Source organism: Arabidopsis lyrata, assembly GCF_000004255.2.
Source record: "Arabidopsis lyrata subsp. lyrata unplaced genomic scaffold ARALYscaffold_4, whole genome shotgun sequence".
Lineage (NCBI taxonomy): Eukaryota > Viridiplantae > Streptophyta > Magnoliopsida > Brassicales > Brassicaceae > Arabidopsis > Arabidopsis lyrata.
The window spans coordinates 1,754,948-1,774,350 of NW_003302552.1; the positions used below are offsets into that span (position 1 = coordinate 1,754,948).

At 31.5% G+C, this 19,403-nt stretch overlaps 4 protein-coding genes across 5 annotated transcripts; all 4 read left to right on the forward strand.

The window, feature by feature from the left end:
- Nucleotides 1-6,683: 6,683 nt before the first annotated feature.
- On the forward strand, nt 6,684-9,739 carry LOC9316560 (probable LRR receptor-like serine/threonine-protein kinase At4g37250). The gene is made up of 2 exons (XM_002878629.2): nt 6,684-8,634; nt 8,865-9,739. Exons 1-2 carry the CDS (start codon nt 7,014-7,016, stop codon nt 9,551-9,553), a joined length of 2,310 nt encoding a protein of 769 aa, XP_002878675.1. The 5' UTR covers nt 6,684-7,013; the 3' UTR covers nt 9,554-9,739.
- A 453-nt stretch (nt 9,740-10,192) lies between these two features.
- On the forward strand, nt 10,193-11,728 carry LOC9314743 (protein RER1C). 2 transcript variants are annotated; one of them, XM_002878630.2, is made up of 3 exons: nt 10,193-10,773; nt 11,126-11,306; nt 11,410-11,728. In XM_002878630.2, exons 1-3 carry the CDS (start codon nt 10,361-10,363, stop codon nt 11,449-11,451), a joined length of 636 nt encoding a protein of 211 aa, XP_002878676.1. In that variant the 5' UTR covers nt 10,193-10,360; the 3' UTR covers nt 11,452-11,728. The 2 variants fall into 2 exon arrangements, with proteins under 2 accessions (XP_002878676.1, XP_020884064.1); XM_021028405.1 differs by having other exon boundaries at nt 10,257-10,773; nt 11,413-11,728.
- A 4,110-nt stretch (nt 11,729-15,838) lies between these two features.
- LOC9314744 (probable WRKY transcription factor 15) lies at nt 15,839-17,198 on the forward strand. Its single transcript, XM_002878631.2, has 3 exons — nt 15,839-16,581; nt 16,673-16,798; nt 16,896-17,198. The coding sequence occupies exons 1-3, from the start codon at nt 15,938-15,940 to the stop codon at nt 17,068-17,070; spliced, it is 945 nt and encodes a 314-aa protein (XP_002878677.1). The 5' UTR covers nt 15,839-15,937; the 3' UTR covers nt 17,071-17,198.
- Nucleotides 17,199-17,275: 77 nt separating this feature from the next.
- LOC110229149 lies at nt 17,276-17,494 on the forward strand. Its single transcript, XM_021028406.1, is given in 2 exon segments — nt 17,276-17,384; nt 17,386-17,494. Coding segments are annotated over 2 exon segments (195 nt in total). The 5' UTR covers nt 17,276-17,298.
- The last annotated feature ends 1,909 nt before the right edge of the window (nt 17,495-19,403 follow it).

A 19,403-nucleotide genomic window follows, 5' to 3' on the forward strand; every position in this document is an offset into this window, starting at 1 on the left:
TTGTGAATTTATTATATTTGACTACGATCTTTCAACGTAAGAAAAAGTATTATACTACGGAGTACTTTATTTTAGTGGGAAATAAACAAATAATAGCTACAGTTATCTATATGGTACTCCCTTTGTTCCTAAAAGTTTGATATTCTAGCGTTTTGGTTTGTTCCACAAAGATTGATTTTCTAGATTTTTTTTTTATTTTTAATTTATTTTCGTAGATTTCAAGACGTAATGATTAACTGTTTCAGATTACTATTAGTTCATAGGTTATTAAAAATGTTTAATAAAAATAAATAATTAAACAATGATTGTTTCTTAAAATATATGAAATCTCTAAAAAATCAATCTTTTAAGAATAGATGGAGTATAATTTTACACTTTTATAATGATGACAATCGAGTGTCGGATATAATCGATTGTAACTTTATAATCACGGGATTAAATCACTTAACCCAATGTCCTAATTGGTATTTAATTTTGATTATTTCGATGCTACATATTGTCAAATCTTGATCACGTGCCGCTACCAATCCAGACATTTTTATAGTATGTCAAAAAAATACCAACTTAAGATATGGAATATATCAGAACAATCAGATATCATCAATATATAATTTGTTAATAGATTGGTTAATTGTCGTGCAAGTAATTGGTGAACTTTTTATTACAGCACGAAGAGAGTAAGAGGAGCAAGATCCGGTTTTTAGGCAACAAGTAACGTTTTTGAGTTCAAAGAGTTTGCTTCTTACTTCAAATTACCACTACAAAAGCCAAGCTCCTACTTCCCTAGGTCTTAAGTCAATTTTCGAATATTCACAAAATTTGTGGTCTACTACTATATCACAAAGTTTTCACCAGTGAAATGATATATAAATGAAGACTCTATAAAGCGTTAATCATTTTTTAAAAACGTTGATATATAAATAGTTTTCTTAGATCTAAAGTCGGCTAGCGTTTTTTTTTTTTTTTTTTTTTTGTTGCTACTTGCAATTTATATACATCCAAATTACAAATTATATAATGTAGTAGTTTTTGGGGGATAATATTAGCTATCTAGCACCTTTTTATAAAATTAATATGCTCATATAGCTGTTCATCATTTTTACATTTAATATATAGGGTTTTAAATCTTAATATCTAGTTGACAAAAATGTACTCCCTCCTTTCTTTTATAAGTGAGGTTTTAGGAGAATACATATAGATTAAGAAATTACTTATTTATTTTTTATTTCTATACTAAAACATCATTTATTATCAAACTAACCAATAAAAAAATAATTTACATAATATAAATCGTCAAAACCAATAAAAATAATTAATTTTGTATTGAAAATTGAAAACATCATCTATTTAAGAATAAAATTAGAAGCTTAAAACATCACTTATAAAAGAACGGAGGGAGTATTGTTTTCAAGGTTTTTTTTTTTTTGGAATACGCATTAAATGCTATTAGAGTAAACTAGATGAACTCTCACGCTACGCGTGGGTTTGTTTTGAAAATTGTTAAGATAAAAATATGTTAATTGTTTTTGTCACATTTCTATTTATTTTTTGTTTGTTATTGTATAGTTAATAAAATTAGACTCATCTTATGTATTTACAATTTTTATTGTTAGATTCGTTTTTGACTCTAAATATCAATTTATACATTTTCATGTATAATCTGACTATTTTTATATCTAAGATTCTAATATTTGTTCGCTATCATGAATACACACAACATGAATATAAGATATTTGATCTCAAGAGTTTTCTATGAAAATAAGAAAAAGAAAGCAAAAATTAAAGAGTTATTTAATAACACTTTTAGATTTTATGCTATTGCATATAGCTATATAAGAGAAATGGATGTCTTGAATTTCGTGGTATGTCTAACGTCTCAAAATCTCATTACTTGAAAAAATTTGCATGTCATGTTACAAACATACTATAAGACACAAAAATGAAAAGAGATAATGTCATATGATAAGATATGAACCATAACGTAATAATAAGAAAATATTCAAGGTAAAATTACTAAACTAATAAGATATTGGGTTTGCAAACAACTAAACTACAACACAAATAATTATATAGTCATTATAGAGTGATGACAATTAACCATTAAATTAAAAAATTAGAAAAATAATAAAAGTAAAATGAAAGTAGTAATTGATTTATTAAAATAATTTTATAATTTTATTTTTATTTTGAAAAAATCATTTAAGAAAGGGATTAATGGAAGATTTAACATAATAGGAGACTTTTGAGTTTTTTCTCAATTAATTTTGCTGATTTTTAATTTAAATAATGTTGAATGACACATGTCATTTTCTTGTGTGATGATGTGGCACTCATATGGAGAGAGTTTGCCAACTTTCATATATATATATATATATATTTAATAATAGAGAGAGTTTGCCAACTTTCTTTTTTTTTTTGTTTAAAGAATATATTTAATATTTAGAAAACTCATCAGACTGAAAATTCACATTAAGGAGACTAACTAAGTTACATTCTCTATTGAAGTAAATATATAAATCCAAAATGACACACAAAGTTTTAGGAATTGAAGGAAGAAACTAGATTTTTCTCTAGGAATAAAAGTCAAAATGGGGAGACATAAAAACAAAGAGAAGGCAAATAAGCAGTGATGGAGCTAAAGCAACACTTTGCTCTTTTAATTATGAATCATTTGATTTGACCTCCACTCGCCTTGGCTTCTTTTGGTTGTTCTTTATTGAAAAGTTAAATATAACATAATTAGTACATAGTACATACCATGAGTTATCTAGAAACAAACTCTTAATTTTATTAATTTTGTAACTTATGAAACCATTTTTTCTCAGTTTATCATGAAAATTATTTAGAACCCTAAAGTATTTTTTAGTTTCTTCAAACACAGTTACACAGTCAGTACTCAAAATAGATGAAACATAAATTTGATGTTATTTCTAAACCATTTCTTTATTAAGCACTCACATCTGTTTGTTCGTTTTAGACTCATATACTTTGCTCCATCTTCGTCGGTCTTATGTTAGAAAAGGAAAAATTGGAATAGTAAATTACTAAAACTTATATATATTTTTAGGGAAAATAATTTTTGAATATGTCAATTATCTCATAATTTATCATTTTCAAAGAATTTTAACTCTTCCAAATTAATTGCCACAAAATAAAAAATACAATATAGAGATCCTAAAACCAATTTTTGTGAATTTACACCACTCTCTATTAATTTAACGATATAATTGTTGCATTGGAGTTTATACATTGTTTATACATTAAACACACATGACAAATTAATGTCCCGCACCCAAGTAACCCTAGTTAAAGAGAATTGTATCTTACACCTAACCAGACAATAAACCCAAATCCTCTGAATTGATTAAGCTGATACGGAATTATCATATAACTTCCTAATGTGTCCATAGTTGTTGGAAAACATATATTATTCTTCTCATGCAAAGGACCCCATTATAAAACTAACATGGCTTTTACTATTGGATTCACTGTAGTAATTAAAGGGTATGTCACCAACTGTTTTGAATTTTTATCAACTTAATTAGTTATTAATTAAGAAGTGGGTAAAGCTAACACACCGACCTTTTACTAAACAATTATCTAAAAAAAAAAAACTTAATTATAACTTATAAGAATACAAGAAAGCTAAAACAAATAAAGGAAAAAGAACAGTAATCGAGTGAAATGATGAACATATGCACCCCCTTTTTGTTTATATGGATGAGTACCAAAATTTTGGGGCATACATTCTCTAGTATTGAGATATTTCAATATTAGTATTTGCGTAATGAAAGTAATATTGATCATTCTAGAAGATTATATGCTCTTTTTATTTAACTATTAGGAGATATATGCTTTTATTTTGTAACATGTTGTTTTTCTTAATTACAAACATATAAATTTACCAAATAAAAATTGTTAGTTGTTTTACTCATATCATCTAAGTGTTAACGTATGATTTTTTTCTTCCATACCAAGGTATTTTCAATGTGGAATCTAATTTATCAGACGTGCGACTTATTATCTTATATTTTCTGTAATTATTTAGCATGTTGAATATTGATTTTTATTATATCTATGTACGATAATAACAAGCAATTATGTTTTAGAGATTCATTTTTAAAAATTTCAACCATTTTTGCCCATCTATTGTTAATTTTATTAAAAACTCTATCAATTGTCATTTACCTAAAATTTTTTTTTATCTTGCCATTTAGAAAATTCACTATTTTGATTAAAAAATTACTCATTACTCATATATACTAGGTAAATCACTAAATTTTTTTTTTTGTCAATTGTGTCATAGAAAGGATATGTGTTGTAAGGATTGTTTATCGTGGAGTTGTCCGTATAGCGGTTCGTCGTAATCGTTGTACTACAAGTATTTAATTCAATTTGATAGATCAAAAATTGTAATTAGATCGAATCAAAATACGCATCTGAAATAATATACTACCCTACAAAACATCATATAAAAATTTTAAATCTTTTCTTTGTTTGTTTATCTAATCTTGATTGGGGTACCCCTTATATATTAATACACTTTGTATATGATAAATGATCATTTTATACAAAAACAAAGAATGTTTTTTCTCTCTATTATATCATCATATCCCATAATTAGGGAAACAAAAATAAAAAGAAAAACAAAAAGGACCCTCCAATTCGTCATATTAAATTTTAGATAAAACTGGATTTGTCATAAAGAAATTGGAAGCAGAATCTCCGTGACGGTTGATATAGGATATAACAATAATACACTTAATAATCATAGCAAGCAAATAAAAGCAGCACATGGAAGCCATTTGCACAAGGATAATTCTTGTAAGAACCCATTACCTAAAAGCTGCTAATAATGATAAAAACAGCAGAGACATTCGAAAATAAAAATTATAAATTTCCTTAAAATAAAGCTAAACTAGATTTTTTTTTGTTAAAATAAAGCTAAACTAGATTCGATTTGCTTGTTTAATCCACTTGATGTATGAACAAAAGAAACATAAAACTCAAAGGATCTATGTAAAGTCAAAAGGAAAAAAAAAGACAATTTATTTTAAACAAGCTGTAATGCAGATGCAGATCTTGTTATGTCTTTTAGCTATTAAATCCTACGACCTATTAGATTCGACTTATTTTCTTGTATAGCATAATTTCGTTGTTCTTTTTGTGCAATTACAGCTTTCAAAATAAATTTAGTTATACTTTTAGGGCTAGAAATTTTCTTTTCTTACCAATGAATTTGTTGTTTATAGAAATATTCTGTGTGTTAATAGTAGTTTATCAATATTTAGTACAAATCTACTTTAACAAACAAAAAAATTTAATACACTTTAACACATTTTTTAAAGTTAATATTTTTGATATTTTGAATAATAAACATAAAAAATACCAGGAATGTTATGAATAATAAATTAATACATTTCATTGAATCAGCTTTAATATAAAAATGTTAGTTTTCTTAAATCATAAAATACGTACTATATTTTATTGAGCTCGTATATGAATGGGGAAAAATGTTGTTAAAATCTCCAACTTATTCAAAACGTTGATTTAAATCTTCAACTTATAACGAAACGAAATAAATATCAAACTTATGTTGACTTTCCAAATAAATATTAAACTTATGTTGACTTTCCAAATAAACACCAAACTTTCATTGATTTTCCAAATAAATATCAAACTTCCGTTGACCTGACCATATTAGGTACGACGTTAAGCGGGTTAATAAATCCTCAACTCATGACAAAACGAAATAAATATCAAACTTATGTTGACTTTCCAAATAAATATCAAACTTATGTTGACTTTCTAAATAAATATCAAATTTTCGTTGACCTGGCCATATTAGGTACGACGTTAAGTGGGTTAATAGATCTTGTTAACGGAGGTAATTTTCTGTTTACATATATGTTAATTGATAACGACATTGTTTCATATAACAACAAAACGACATCGTTTTGTCGTAACGATTGAATTAAATCCCTAAAGTCAATTTTAGATCCCCAAATCGAGCAAAATCCCTAACCCTAAATAGAGTATATGATTTGAAACTCGGGATTTTATTGAACAGTTACGACAAAACAACGTCGTTTTATGTTTAGAAGGAATACTTGTTAGTGTTTTGATCAACAAACGAACTCTGTTTTAACAGAGTATGAAGAACAAAACTAAAATGAAAAATAGAGTATGAAGAAACTTGATCTTTATTGATAAGATAAAATGTATTACACACAATAATGTTATTGAGTTTGACTCGATCTACTTATACAACAAGAAACAACGTGTATGTACATGTGTTAATCGAAAAGACACAACTTTACGAACAGACACAACTATACGTACGTACATTCGTGACTCTTACGTAAATAACTAACTTATATGAATACGACTTTAGGTTATATGACTTAGATGAGATTTGATTATAGTTCAACAATACTGTCATTTTTAATTAGCGGGTCTGTTAACAGAATATTAATTCCGTTAACATTGTCTGTTAACTCACTTAACGTCATGCCTAATATGGCCAAGTCAATGAAAGTTTGGTGTTTATTTGGAAAGTCAACATAAGTTTAATATTTATTTGGAAAGTCAACATAAATTTGATATTTATTTCGTTTCGTCGTGAATTGAGGATTTAAATCAACGTTTTGAATAAGTCGGAGATTTTAATGACATTTTTCCCTATGTGAATCCGAGTGACGTTGATATTGGTACAAATTATTATAGTACGTATATGTCCAAATAATATATACAAAAATAAATTTTTGATATTCAATGATTAATGAACCCTGGAAACTGAAAGTGCAAAGATGCATTGATTACTTTAAACAAAAAGAAAAACAAATGCATTGATTATAGTATTTAAAAAACTCTGCAGATTTTGCAGAGAGCAGGAAACAGAGAGGTTTGGTTTTGCGTTGCGTGAGCTGTTTCCTCTTTAAATCTATCTTCTTCTACCTCTTGACTCTCTCTCTCTCTCTCTCTGTAGTGATGCAGTTTCTTTCTTGGAAGCCATGAAAACACTATTAGCTTCACCGATCTTCTTCTTCTTCTCTTCTCTGTTTCTTGTTTCCTCTGCTTTAAACTCTGATGGAGTTCTCTTAATGAGTTTCAAATACTCTGTTCTTCTTGATCCTCTCTCTTTATTACAGTCATGGAACTACGACCACGACAATCCTTGTTCTTGGCGAGGTGTGTTGTGTAATAACGATTCAAGAGTTGTTACTTTATCTCTACCTAACTCTAACCTCGTTGGTTCGATTCCTTCCGATCTGGGTTTCCTCCAAAACCTTCAAAGTCTTAATCTTTCCAACAATTCACTCAATGGGTCATTACCGGTTGAGTTTTTCGCCGCCGATAAGCTCCGGTTTCTTGATTTATCAAACAACTTGATCTCCGGCGAGATCCCTGTGTCAGTCGGAGATTTACACAACCTCCAGACGTTAAATCTCTCCGATAACATCTTTACCGGAAAATTACCAACCAATTTAGCGTCTCTTGGAAGCTTAAGAGAGGTTTCTCTGAAGAACAACTACTTCTCCGGCGAGTTTCCCGGCGGCGGATGGAGATCGGTTCAGTTTCTTGACATTTCCTCGAATTTAATCAATGGATCACTCCCACCTGATTTCTCCGGCGATAATCTCCGGTACCTGAATGTCTCGTATAACCAAATCTCCGGCGAGATCCCACCGAATGTCGGTGCCGGTTTTCCTCAAAACGCTACCGTTGATTTCTCCTTCAACAATTTAACCGGTTCAATCCCAGATTCTCCGGTTTACCTTAACCAGAAATCAATTTCGTTTTCCGGAAACCCGGGTTTATGCGATGGTCCGACCCGAAACCCGTGTCCCATTCCTTCCTCTCCAGCCACCGTCTCCGGCGCCGTCGCTCCACCTACGTCTACGCCTGCACTCGCAGCTATACCGAAATCAATCGGGTCAAATTCAGAAACCAAACCGGACAACAACTCAAATCCTCGAACCGGGTTAAGACCAGGAGTTATAATAGGAATCATAGTCGGAGATATCGCCGGAATCGGAATCCTCGCTCTTATCTTCCTCTACGTTTACAAATACAAGAAGAACAAAACCGTGGAGAAGAAGAACGATCAAAGTCTAGAAGCTCACGAAGCTAAAGACACAACTTCGTTATCACCATCATCATCAACAACTACATCATCTTCATCACCAGAACAATCAAGTAGATTCGGAAAATGGTCATGTCTCCGTAAAAATCAAGAAACCGATGAAACCGAAGAAGAAGACGACGAAAATCAACGATCAGGAGAGATTGGAGAGAACAAGAAAGGGACTTTAGTAACCATTGATGGAGGAGAGAAAGAGCTTGAAGTTGAAACTTTGCTTAAAGCTTCTGCTTACATTTTGGGAGCCACCGGTTCGAGTATAATGTACAAGACGGTTCTTGAGGACGGTACGGTTCTTGCGGTTCGTCGGTTAGGTGAGAACGGTTTGAGTCAACAACGCCGGTTTAAAGACTTTGAGGCACATATTCGAGCTATTGGTAAACTGGTTCACCCGAATTTGGTTCGTCTTCGTGGTTTCTATTGGGGCACCGACGAGAAATTGGTCATTTACGATTTTGTCCCTAACGGCAGTCTCGTCAACGCCCGTTACAGTGAGTCAACATCATCTCTTTCACATTTCTCTCGCTTTATGATAAAGGCTCATGTTAGCATAAGATCAAGGCGCATGCTAGCATTATTTTCCAGGATTTTGCTAACGTGTGAATATTAGTTGGTGGTAGTTATAGTTATAGCATTACTGATAAAGTCAACGCCTGGTCAAACTTTGATTATTTGTACTATCTTGGTCATATTAGCTGAATTTGTTTGCGCGACTGGACAGGGAAAGGAGGGTCGTCGCCGTGCCATTTACCATGGGACACTCGGCTCAAGATAGCGAAAGGTTTGGCTCGTGGGCTTGCTTACCTCCACGACAAGAAACATGTGCACGGTAACTTGAAACCTAGTAACATACTTTTGGGCCAAGATATGGAGCCCAAGATCGGCGATTTTGGGCTCGAAAGGCTTCTTGCCGGAGATACTAGCTATAACCGAGCTAGTGGATCATCTCGGATTTTCAGTAGCAAGCGATTGACAGCGTCCTCGCGTGAATTTGGATCGATCGGGCCCACACCGAGCCCAAGTCCAAGCTCCGTTGGGCCTATATCTCCATATTGCGCACCCGAGTCGCTCCGCAATCTCAAACCGAACCCCAAATGGGATGTGTTCGGGTTTGGAGTGATCCTCCTTGAGCTGCTCACAGGAAAAATTGTGTCGATAGACGAGGTCGGGGTAGGAAATGGGCTGACGGTAGAAGACGGGAACCGGGCGCTGATAATGGCTGACGTAGCGATTCGCTCTGAATTGGAAGGCAAAGAGGACTTTTTACTTGGTCTTTTCAAGTTGGGATACAGTTGTGCATCTCAAGTTCCACAAAAGAGACCGACCATGAAAGAGGCGTTAGTAGTGTTTGAAAGATTCCCTATTAGCTCGTCTGCTAAGTCTCCATCGTACCATTACGGACACTATTAATGTTCGATCTTATACTAACTCTCTAAGCCTCTCTCTGAGGCCGAAGTATATACACATGAAGCAAATTGTTCTTTCTTGTTGTTTGTCCACTTGGTTTTCTTTTATATGATTTTTAGGATATTAGGATTGGGCATTGAAGGTTTATTGTTTTTGGTTGGTTTTAGTATAATTTTAACAGAACTCTAACCAAGTTAGCTCGGTTCGTTTTGTTGTTTAATTTAGTTAAAGTGTGGTTTGTGTTGGAGTTGGCTCCCATATACTTAAATCTTCAAAGCTATTGTGTTCTACTCAAACTATTGTCTACATGATTTCCATCCTATATCATTTGTAAGAATTAATGTGGTAGATCGGTGGTAAGAGAAGAGACAATGATGCATAGTTATGGATTAAAGATTTTGGTGAATTAAAGTAGAACAAAAAAAAAATTCCATTTTATAATAGGTTTAAGAAGTTTGTTTTTTTGTTCCATGTTAGAAGATGTTTTACAAATTTTTATACAAACTTTCAATGTATTTGATACTTTTAAGTTTTGACTTTTAAAATTTTTCATTTATTTTTATAATTTATCGGTTGAATTTTGTTTTCAACTAATTATATTTATGTTAAATTTTACTGAATACAATTTCTGAACCATTAAACCGATAAATCGTAATACTGATAATAATTTCAACCGGTTTGCGAAATAAATAGATAAACCGGATATGATCTGATCCCCCAAAAATTCCCAAATCCAAATCTACGATTCTCCGTCTCCTCCGTCGCATTTTCCGAGGCAGAGAGAGAGAGAGACATAGAGAGTATCCACCGATGGAATCCGCAGCCACGGCTGGTGTTCCCACTCCGGTAGCCGCCGCCACCACCACCACCGATAATAATCCCCAATCGATCGACTCATCATCTCCCGCCGACGCCGTCAACCGATTGATCCACGCCGTTTCGCAGCGACAACAACACCTTCTCGACAAAACGGTGCCTCACGTTCTCTATCGGTGGATCGCTTGCCTCTGTGTCGTATTGATCTACTTCGTTCGTGTTTACTTTGTGGAAGGCTTCTACATCATCACTTACGCCATCGGAATCTACCTTTTGAATCTCATCATTGCTTTTCTTTCTCCTCAAGAAGATCCTGAAGCTTCTCTCACTACCGGTGGTTCTCTTCCTACTCGGAGATCCGATGAGTATCGTCCTTTTGTTCGCCGTCTCCCTGAGTTCAAATTCTGGTTCGTCTCTTTGATTATGTATAATGGTATTGTTAGATCTGATCTAGGGTTTTGGTAGCGAAATTGGGCATAGCGTTATTGGTTTGATTTAGTCTTGAGAGGATGATGAAGTTTGATGACTTACTTGTTGAGGAATTCAACTATTGTAGACTTTGATATAGCTAGATAGATTCAATACTGCAGAGAAACTACATTTGCAGTAAGATTTAGAACCAAATTTTAGTGAAGCCTGTGTATGAATATGATTGAAGTATTGATTAGATTCGTCTTAGATGTTGTTGTTTGTTGAAGGTTGCATAAAGATGTAATTTGCATGTTTGATGTGGAATGTTGTGTGTGTTTTTCCATGAAGGTTATCGATCATAAGGGCATTCATCATCGGTTTTATGATGACGTTCTTCGACGTGTTTGATGTACCTGTTTTCTGGCCAATACTTCTTTTCTACTGGGTGATGTTGTTTTTCCTCACGATGAGGAAACAGATACAACATATGATCAAATACAGATATGTTCCTTTCTCTTTCGGGAAAAAGGTGTGTGCTTTTCTTCTTCTCCTTCAGAGAACCGAGCTCTCGCCTCTGAAAAAATTGAGTCATAGTTTTCTAACTTCATCATCGGTTTGTTTTTTTCTTGCAGCAGTATGGAAAGAAACCGGCTCCAACAGAGAGCAGTGAATGATCAATCAAACTGTTCAGGTCAGCAACTGTAAGTCTTTTGAGAGAAGTAGCATTTTAAAGGTCGGTCTTTTGTTTTCTTTTGATCGCCTATATCTCTGTTAGGGATGAAGTAGAGATAGACAGATTTTGCTCTTTTATCATCCTGACTATTTTACTGGTTTCACCTGAACACAATGTATCTTATTTGTTACATCCTTTTTTCAGTGACAATAATGTTTCATACTTGACCCTTTTGTAATCATCATGGTGGAAACTAAAGACTAATTGCTGTCCGGTTCTATCGATGTTCATGGATTGTGTCCTAGTTTTGAAAGAACATGGAAATTGATAACTAAGAAGTACAATGAATCTCTATAAATTAATATTCGATAAATTAATACCTCGTTAAATTAGTATTTTCGCCTTAATATCACCTCTATAAATTAATAATCACGATAGATTAATAAAATTTTGTTAAATACATTGATTCCAATATTATTTATTACAGAGGTTTTACTATAATCCAGTTTTGGTCAATTTAACGGCCCACTTTTGTAATCACTGAGTCTGATTTACAAAAATTTGTAACAATAAATTAGGATACTCTAAAATACACAATATAAGATACGGAATTGACCAAGTAGATATCCTAGTCTATCAATCATTTCCTTTTTCTTTAAATATTTAATATGAAATTTGAAAAGGTTTCGTTGAGAATATTCTTAAATCGTAACTAACCATATTTGTCTATTTAATAAATACTAAAAACCCTATTGCGTATAATATATAAAGAGCAGATTATTGCTGAAGCAGCAAAGAAGCAGTTTTAGGTTTAATGTTATCAATTACAACATCTCTTCCTTAAGATTGAATCTCCACATCGAGGTAGATAAAATCTTTCGCTGTGACAGGGCTTATTGCTATGCGTTATAGAGGACAACTAGAGTCTTGTGGTATGGAAATCTATATTTGGGACAAACAAGGAAGATCCAACTCACCCTTAAGATTCCGACAGGGAAGGTGATAGGTATGCTTTTGGTTACGGTTGTTGCAATTGTCGTAACTGAGAGCCTACCTATCACCTTTCTTGTCAATATATTCCTTGTCGGAATCATTACTGAGTTCGATCCTCCTCGTTTGTCCTAAATATGGATTCCATACTAAAGTTGTCCTCTATGATGCATAGCAATAATCCGTCACAGTGAAAGATTTTAGTCTATGAATATTCAAAGTAGGAGTTAATGGAAGCTCATTTGATTAGTAGAATATAATCCGAACTCTTATAATGTTGGGTCAAAGATATGGGCCATTGAGTTATGTCCACTAAGCTAGTTTTCTTGCTTGGTCATGTATTTTTTCTTTTACAAAAACATAAATTTTGGGCCGAGTTTTCTATCAGTAATTAATTATCCAAATACATTTTAGAATAAAATTGAGAAAAATAAAAACACAAATATGTATATATTTCAAATATTTTCAATAACAATAATAATCACACACTTGAATGCACCCAAATGAATGACTAACAAATACACACGCATATGTTATTTCTCCATGTCTTTGTCGAATTTAGATCTCATCTTTTAGAAATCGTTTTTATCAAAGGTTGTAAAATGGGAACTTTAAATGCGTTCACAATAATACGCATACTAAATGCCTCTCCCTAGGTATATTTCATTCAAAGCCTGAAAACTACACATCCTCATTTTTATACGAATCCGAATACATATAAAACACGATTTTGGTGATGGAATGCAACAGTTTAATTATATAATGTAATATGTTCATTAAATTATCATCAACTAAAACTATGTTTTACGAATAATCTATGATCAAATAATGAAGAGGAAATGTTTATGTATAGTGAAGGAACTTTCGGTGATAGTGCAAAAGAAACACGTTACTGGGAGGAATAAAGGGTTTCGTCAGCTTTCCGTCTTTGACTTTGAGTGTCTCTTCAGTCAAGTTTTGTGTGTACTTTGTTTTTCTTCTTTCTCAACTCTCTCTTTTTTTTCTTGTTTTTTTTTTTATCAATTGGTTACAATTAACAAAAAAAACAAAAAAGAAGATTAATTGGTTACATTTACATCTAGTCATCTATGAATCTTACCGTGTGAATGTCTGGTCGTGATCTGGTTAACTAAAGGTTGAATATTTCCACACTAATGTTTTCTTTTTCCAACCTTCTACACTAAATCTAGAATTAGGTTTCTACAGAATACGAATTAGCGCATATTAATATAGAAACTTTATCGTGTAAAATTGTATGTCATTGTTCCATATACCAAAGATAAAGATATTCATTGATTATTTACTGTAAATCATTGTAATGTGGGTATTATTTGTTCTAGAATCGTTTGTAATTAAAAAGAGAAAGAAAGAAGATTTGATCGCCGTGAATGCTAAGATATTTTTTTTTAATATAAGCAAAAAATTAAAGAATAAATCCTAGTGATGATGTAGTAAACAACCCAAAAACATTGTAAAAATTATTTTCTTTTAAGTGATGTTTTATATTTTCAGTGTAAAATTAATTAACTATATCTGTTTTATAAGTCCTTTTATAATAGTACAATTTATGTTTTCGTTGGTTGAATAATGTTTAGGTAGATAATCAATAATGTTTTATTTTTAAAACGAAAAAAAAAAAGTAAATGAAATTTTATAATATGTATGTTAAAATCTTAAAACATTAATAAAATGTATGATAGGGAATGTATATAACTGCCACCAATACTCCAAATCCAAAAAGAAAATATACCTATTAGTGTATGAAACTAATGTGAGGTCTAAATCTAAATTTTACAATAACAAAATATGTTTGAGCTATTAGTGTGTAGAAAATGAAAAGTCTAATAGTAAGAAATTACTCTAATATGATATCATCCATAGACCATAGATAGTGTATTAGACTTCACTTAATGAAACAATTTAATAAAGTGTTTATGGGTTAAGTGTTTTCTACAACAACTAACCTAAAGCATCATTAGTGAACAAGAAGCCATAAAAATAGACGTAAACACCAAAAATTAGTGAATAAAATAACAAAAAGATGTTGACGAAAAGTCAACTCCACCAAGCTGGCGAAGACAAAAAAACTTCTGCGATTAAGTTAAAGTTTGGTGGGTCCTACTTTGAAACCAGGTCATACGGCTGACGACGAAAGTTATGACTCTTATCAAGTTATCATCACACTTATCTTTATTTGTCTCTCCATAAAAAACTATTTAATTTAACATTTTCTTTTTCATTAACTTTCTTTTACTAACGACATTTATTTTTATCAAGTTTAGATTAAAATATTGTCGACGACAAAAAGAAAAAAAAATTAGAGTTAGTGGATTTAGCCGTTTGTTCATCTTCTTTAGCATAAAACTTTGACTTCTCTTTCTCTTTGTAGTGAAGTAAAATATGAGTAATGGATTAATTAAAAGAGAAAATTGATAATTAATATCCTAATACAAATTACTACACTATATACCAAATGGTAATATCTCATTTGGTTTTAAAAATAAATTTTGAAATTTTTTTAAGTTTTTGTTTTCAAATTCGAAAAAGATTCATGTCGTAAAAACGATATTAAACTTTACAAGATAACATATAATCAATATATTCCCTATGTTTCTAATAGATTAATGGTTTAATTTTTCATACATATTAAGAAATACTATTTTCTGTAAAAAAAATTAATAATAAATTTTTAATTATTAGTTAATCTAAGATGATTTATGAGTGAAGGGAGAATAAATGCGGCAAGAAAATATAAAATGGGATAATTATTTTCAGTTTTCATATTTAAAAAATCAATTTCTTAAGAACAAGATAAAAATATAAAACATTAATATATTAGAAACACAAGAAATATTATTATTTTTGTTTGTGTTCATCTTCAATCTGATAAGATCATCTTACTTTGGCTATCATTTTTTTGCTTCAAAACGTTCATAAACTCTTAAATATAATATTGGTTACAAATCCATTTTTCCATCGCAATCTATCCAAACAATATTGGTTGCAAATCCATTTTATTTTTTATCGCAATCTATCCAAACATCTAGATGACATCTTTCTTGGTTAAATCATTTTCATATGTTTTGTTGATGCCCAATTGTTAAGTAAAGAACCTGTACATGCATCGATACCTCTAGAAATAGTCGTAAAACGTTTTAAAATAGTGATGATCAAGACTTATTTATCGCTACTGTTGTAACAAACACATGTGATGGTTGAATCCTCTAATTTTGTACAAACTTTTTGACTTTTTGAATCTAGCAAAGAGAAAAGGAAATTTTGACTCTTTTAACAACAAAAAATTGAATAGTAAAGAAGACTCTTCTATTTATGAACATAGGAAAAGTCTAAACCGTGACACATTAGTCAGTCACCTACCAATACAAGATAGTGAAATACATCACTTTAAATACCAAATTTTTATTCATTTTTTTTTCTCTCTTATTTACTTAGTCCTCTCAAACCCCAAAAGTCCTCAACTCTCTCTCTTCTTCTTTATGGCGGTGGAGCTCATGACTCGGAATTACATCTCCGGCGTCGGAACTGATAGCTTCGCCGTTCAAGAAGCAGCAGCTTCAGGACTTAAAAGTATCGAAAACTTCATCGGTTTAATGTCTCGTGATAGCTTTAACTCTGATCAACCCTCTTCTTCTTCCGCCTCCGCCGCCACCACCACCGCCGAAGATCTTGAATCAGCTCGTAACACGACGGCGGACGCGGCGGTTTCAAAGTTTAAAAGAGTCATATCTCTTCTAGATCGAACTCGAACCGGACACGCCCGGTTTAGACGTGCTCCGGTTATTTCTCCGGTTATTAATAATCAAGAAGAACCAAAACCGACACCGTTTCAATCTCCTCTCCCTCCTCCTCCGCCGCAAATGATTCGAAAAGGTTCGTTTTCTTCATCGATGAAAACGATTGATTTCTCATCTCTCTCCTCTGTAACAACGGAATCAGACCACCACAAGAAGATTCATCGTCCTTCTGAAACGGCGCCGTTTGGGAGTCAAACTCAAAGCCTCTCCACGACGGTTTCTTCTTTCTCAAAATCAACAAAGAGAAAATGTAACTCCGAGAATCTTCTCACCGGAAAATGCGCTTCTGCTTCTTCCTCCGGTCGTTGTCATTGCTCCAAGAAAAGGTTAAATTTTTATTAGATTCGACCCAACAATAAAAGCTCGTAGATTTTGTATCTAAAAATTGTTTTTGTTTTTGTTTGCTCTGTTTTTCAGAAAGATTAAACAGAGGAGAATAATTAGGGTTCCGGCGATAAGTGCTAAAATGTCCGATGTACCACCGGACGATTACTCATGGAGAAAATACGGACAAAAACCAATTAAAGGATCTCCACATCCAAGGTAAAACTAAAAATTCAATTCTTTATTACAGAATTTTGATAAAAATCGAAACTTGATCTGTTTGTATTTGCTCTGTTTCTTGATTTTGAAAAAACAGAGGATATTATAAGTGTAGTAGCGTAAGAGGTTGTCCAGCTCGTAAACATGTTGAGAGAGCAGCTGATGATTCGACGATGTTGATTGTTACTTATGAAGGAGATCATAATCATTCTCTCTCCGCCGCTGATCTTGCCGGAGCCGCCGTTGCTGATCTTATTTTGGAATCGTCTTGAAAAGAAAACTTTTTATATAAAATAGATATTAGTCAAGTACTTTTTTTTCTATAAATCGATAGAAACTATGATGAAATCATGTAATCAAAAAGCTTTTGCGAATGAAATCAAATTTAGAATTTGCGATTTGTTAGTTTTTTGGATTTTTTTTTAATTTTATAAATTGTGATATATTTATGTTACTTGAATGGTTACTTGCAATTTGAAGGGTTTATTTTGTTAATTTTTATGTTATTTAATTTTAAAAAAAGGAAAAGTTTGGGGGTAGAGTTGAAAAGAATGGTAAAGGAGATGGGACATGTGAATTTGGTCAAAGGATTTGGGGACCAAAGTTGTCGTCTTTGACCATTGTTTATTTGACCACAAGTGGTCTTCTTTTTCAACTTTTCTTTTTCTTTCTTTATTAATTTTTGGAAAAGTTTAGTTATCATTAAAACATCTCTATACCAATAATACCATGAAGAACACAATAAGTAAAGTACAGGGAAAGTATTTTAGTCAAATGATTAAGTTTGTTTAACTTTATATTTTTTTATTAGAATTAGAATCTACTAAATCGCCTTACTTCACATAATAGAAATTTGTTATGGATTGTTTTTATCTATTTAAAAAAATAAAAAAAAGAACGTAACAACAAAAGTAGAAGTGAGACGTTATTTTTATGCTAAATTTTAGTATTTGTTTATGGATGAATGAATGCCTTTTTTTTCTTTCACTTTTGTATTTGTTTTTGGTAATTGTTTTCTATAAATAGAAAATTCTATTAACCAAAAAAACTGTTTTACAATAAATGCATTTTAGAGAGTTGAGAATATTAAAAATTTTAAGCTAGATTTTACGATTTGAAAATAGAGCTAATTACTACATATTTGAAACGTAGCCGAGACCTCCATCATAATTTGAAGAGTCGTTGGTTTGGATTGTGCCTAAACGATTTCGAACATTTTTATCGGTGATAACCGTGAGCTTAGCTGCCGAAATTGGTGTTTCACCATGACGTGTTCCGTTTTGTTCCCACCGTGAACCGAAAAACACATACCTCAATGCAAATGGTGTTTCTGGTTCGATTGCTAATTGCAACAATTGTTAGTCCAACACAGTCTCATCATCTAAATTCGGTAGATTGACAGTTTCAACTTTCAAACTATATGTCTATACATTATATGAAGTTTTCATTCAAGTCTCCTTCTTTTATGGACATGATCTCTGTCAATTTATCAATGCAACATCGTCTCATCTTTCTCAAGTCTAACTCATTACAAGGTAACATAATCTTTTTTTTTTTTTTTTTTTTGTTTATGTAACATAATCTTTCTAAGAAACATGAAAGAAAGAGGAACCAAGGAGACTTGTATTGACTTATAATTTATTCTGTACGCGTACACTTTCTTCAAATCCTAGGAGAAATCTAGATGCCGTATATTATATTTTCCATCAATAATGATTTTTTTTATTGAAAAAAAGAAATCTGCAAAGAGTAGTTGTCGTGTTCATGTGTTCGAACATGTGAATAGGTTGGAGTTTTGTGGAGGACGAAACAAATTGGATTTGGATCACTTACGTGTCTATTTGTTCTACTGTAGTCTCTCCATTAGGTCATTATTTTTGACCCTTCGTGTCTTCTAAGTTCTAAATAATTTCTTCTATATAAAACTACCTTTTATTTTAGATAAGTATTTTCTTTTTCGTTAGTTACTTGGCTTTGTCAAATTCAAAATCACTTGAAAAACTTAAGAATCGATCCAGACTCTGACAGATTAGTAAATTTAATGAGTGCATATTGGATGAAATATCATAAAAGAACTACATATAAAATTGGGAAAATTATGAAAAAATATAAAAACAAACCAAAATTATTAATCTAGACCATATCTTTTAGAATTTAAGAAGTAGACTAACAAACGACAAAAGTATCCTTATATTTATCTAATTATATGATTTAACATAAAAACAAATTAAAGCCACATTTATAATTCTATATAACCCACGTTAGTTACAGATTTTTTTTGAATTTTTATTTTTTTATTGGTTATGATAAAATTTGAAGATAAAATCTGAAAAATATGCCAAACTAATCTAGAATTTTTTTTAATAATATAACTCTAAATTAATTCCCTAAACCTATGTGAACTATGTTGTTAGTTACGTATATATACATGTTTTTTTTTTTTTTTGAACACCACGTATATATAAGTGTTTATCAAACCAAACTCCATTAAAAAAACGATTTGTCAACTCTACAGAAAAGTCAGTATTTGGCAAAGTTTCATATACTTTAGAACGTTTATGTACATAAATCTCTTGCAAAGTTATTTAAAGATGCAGTCTTTGCT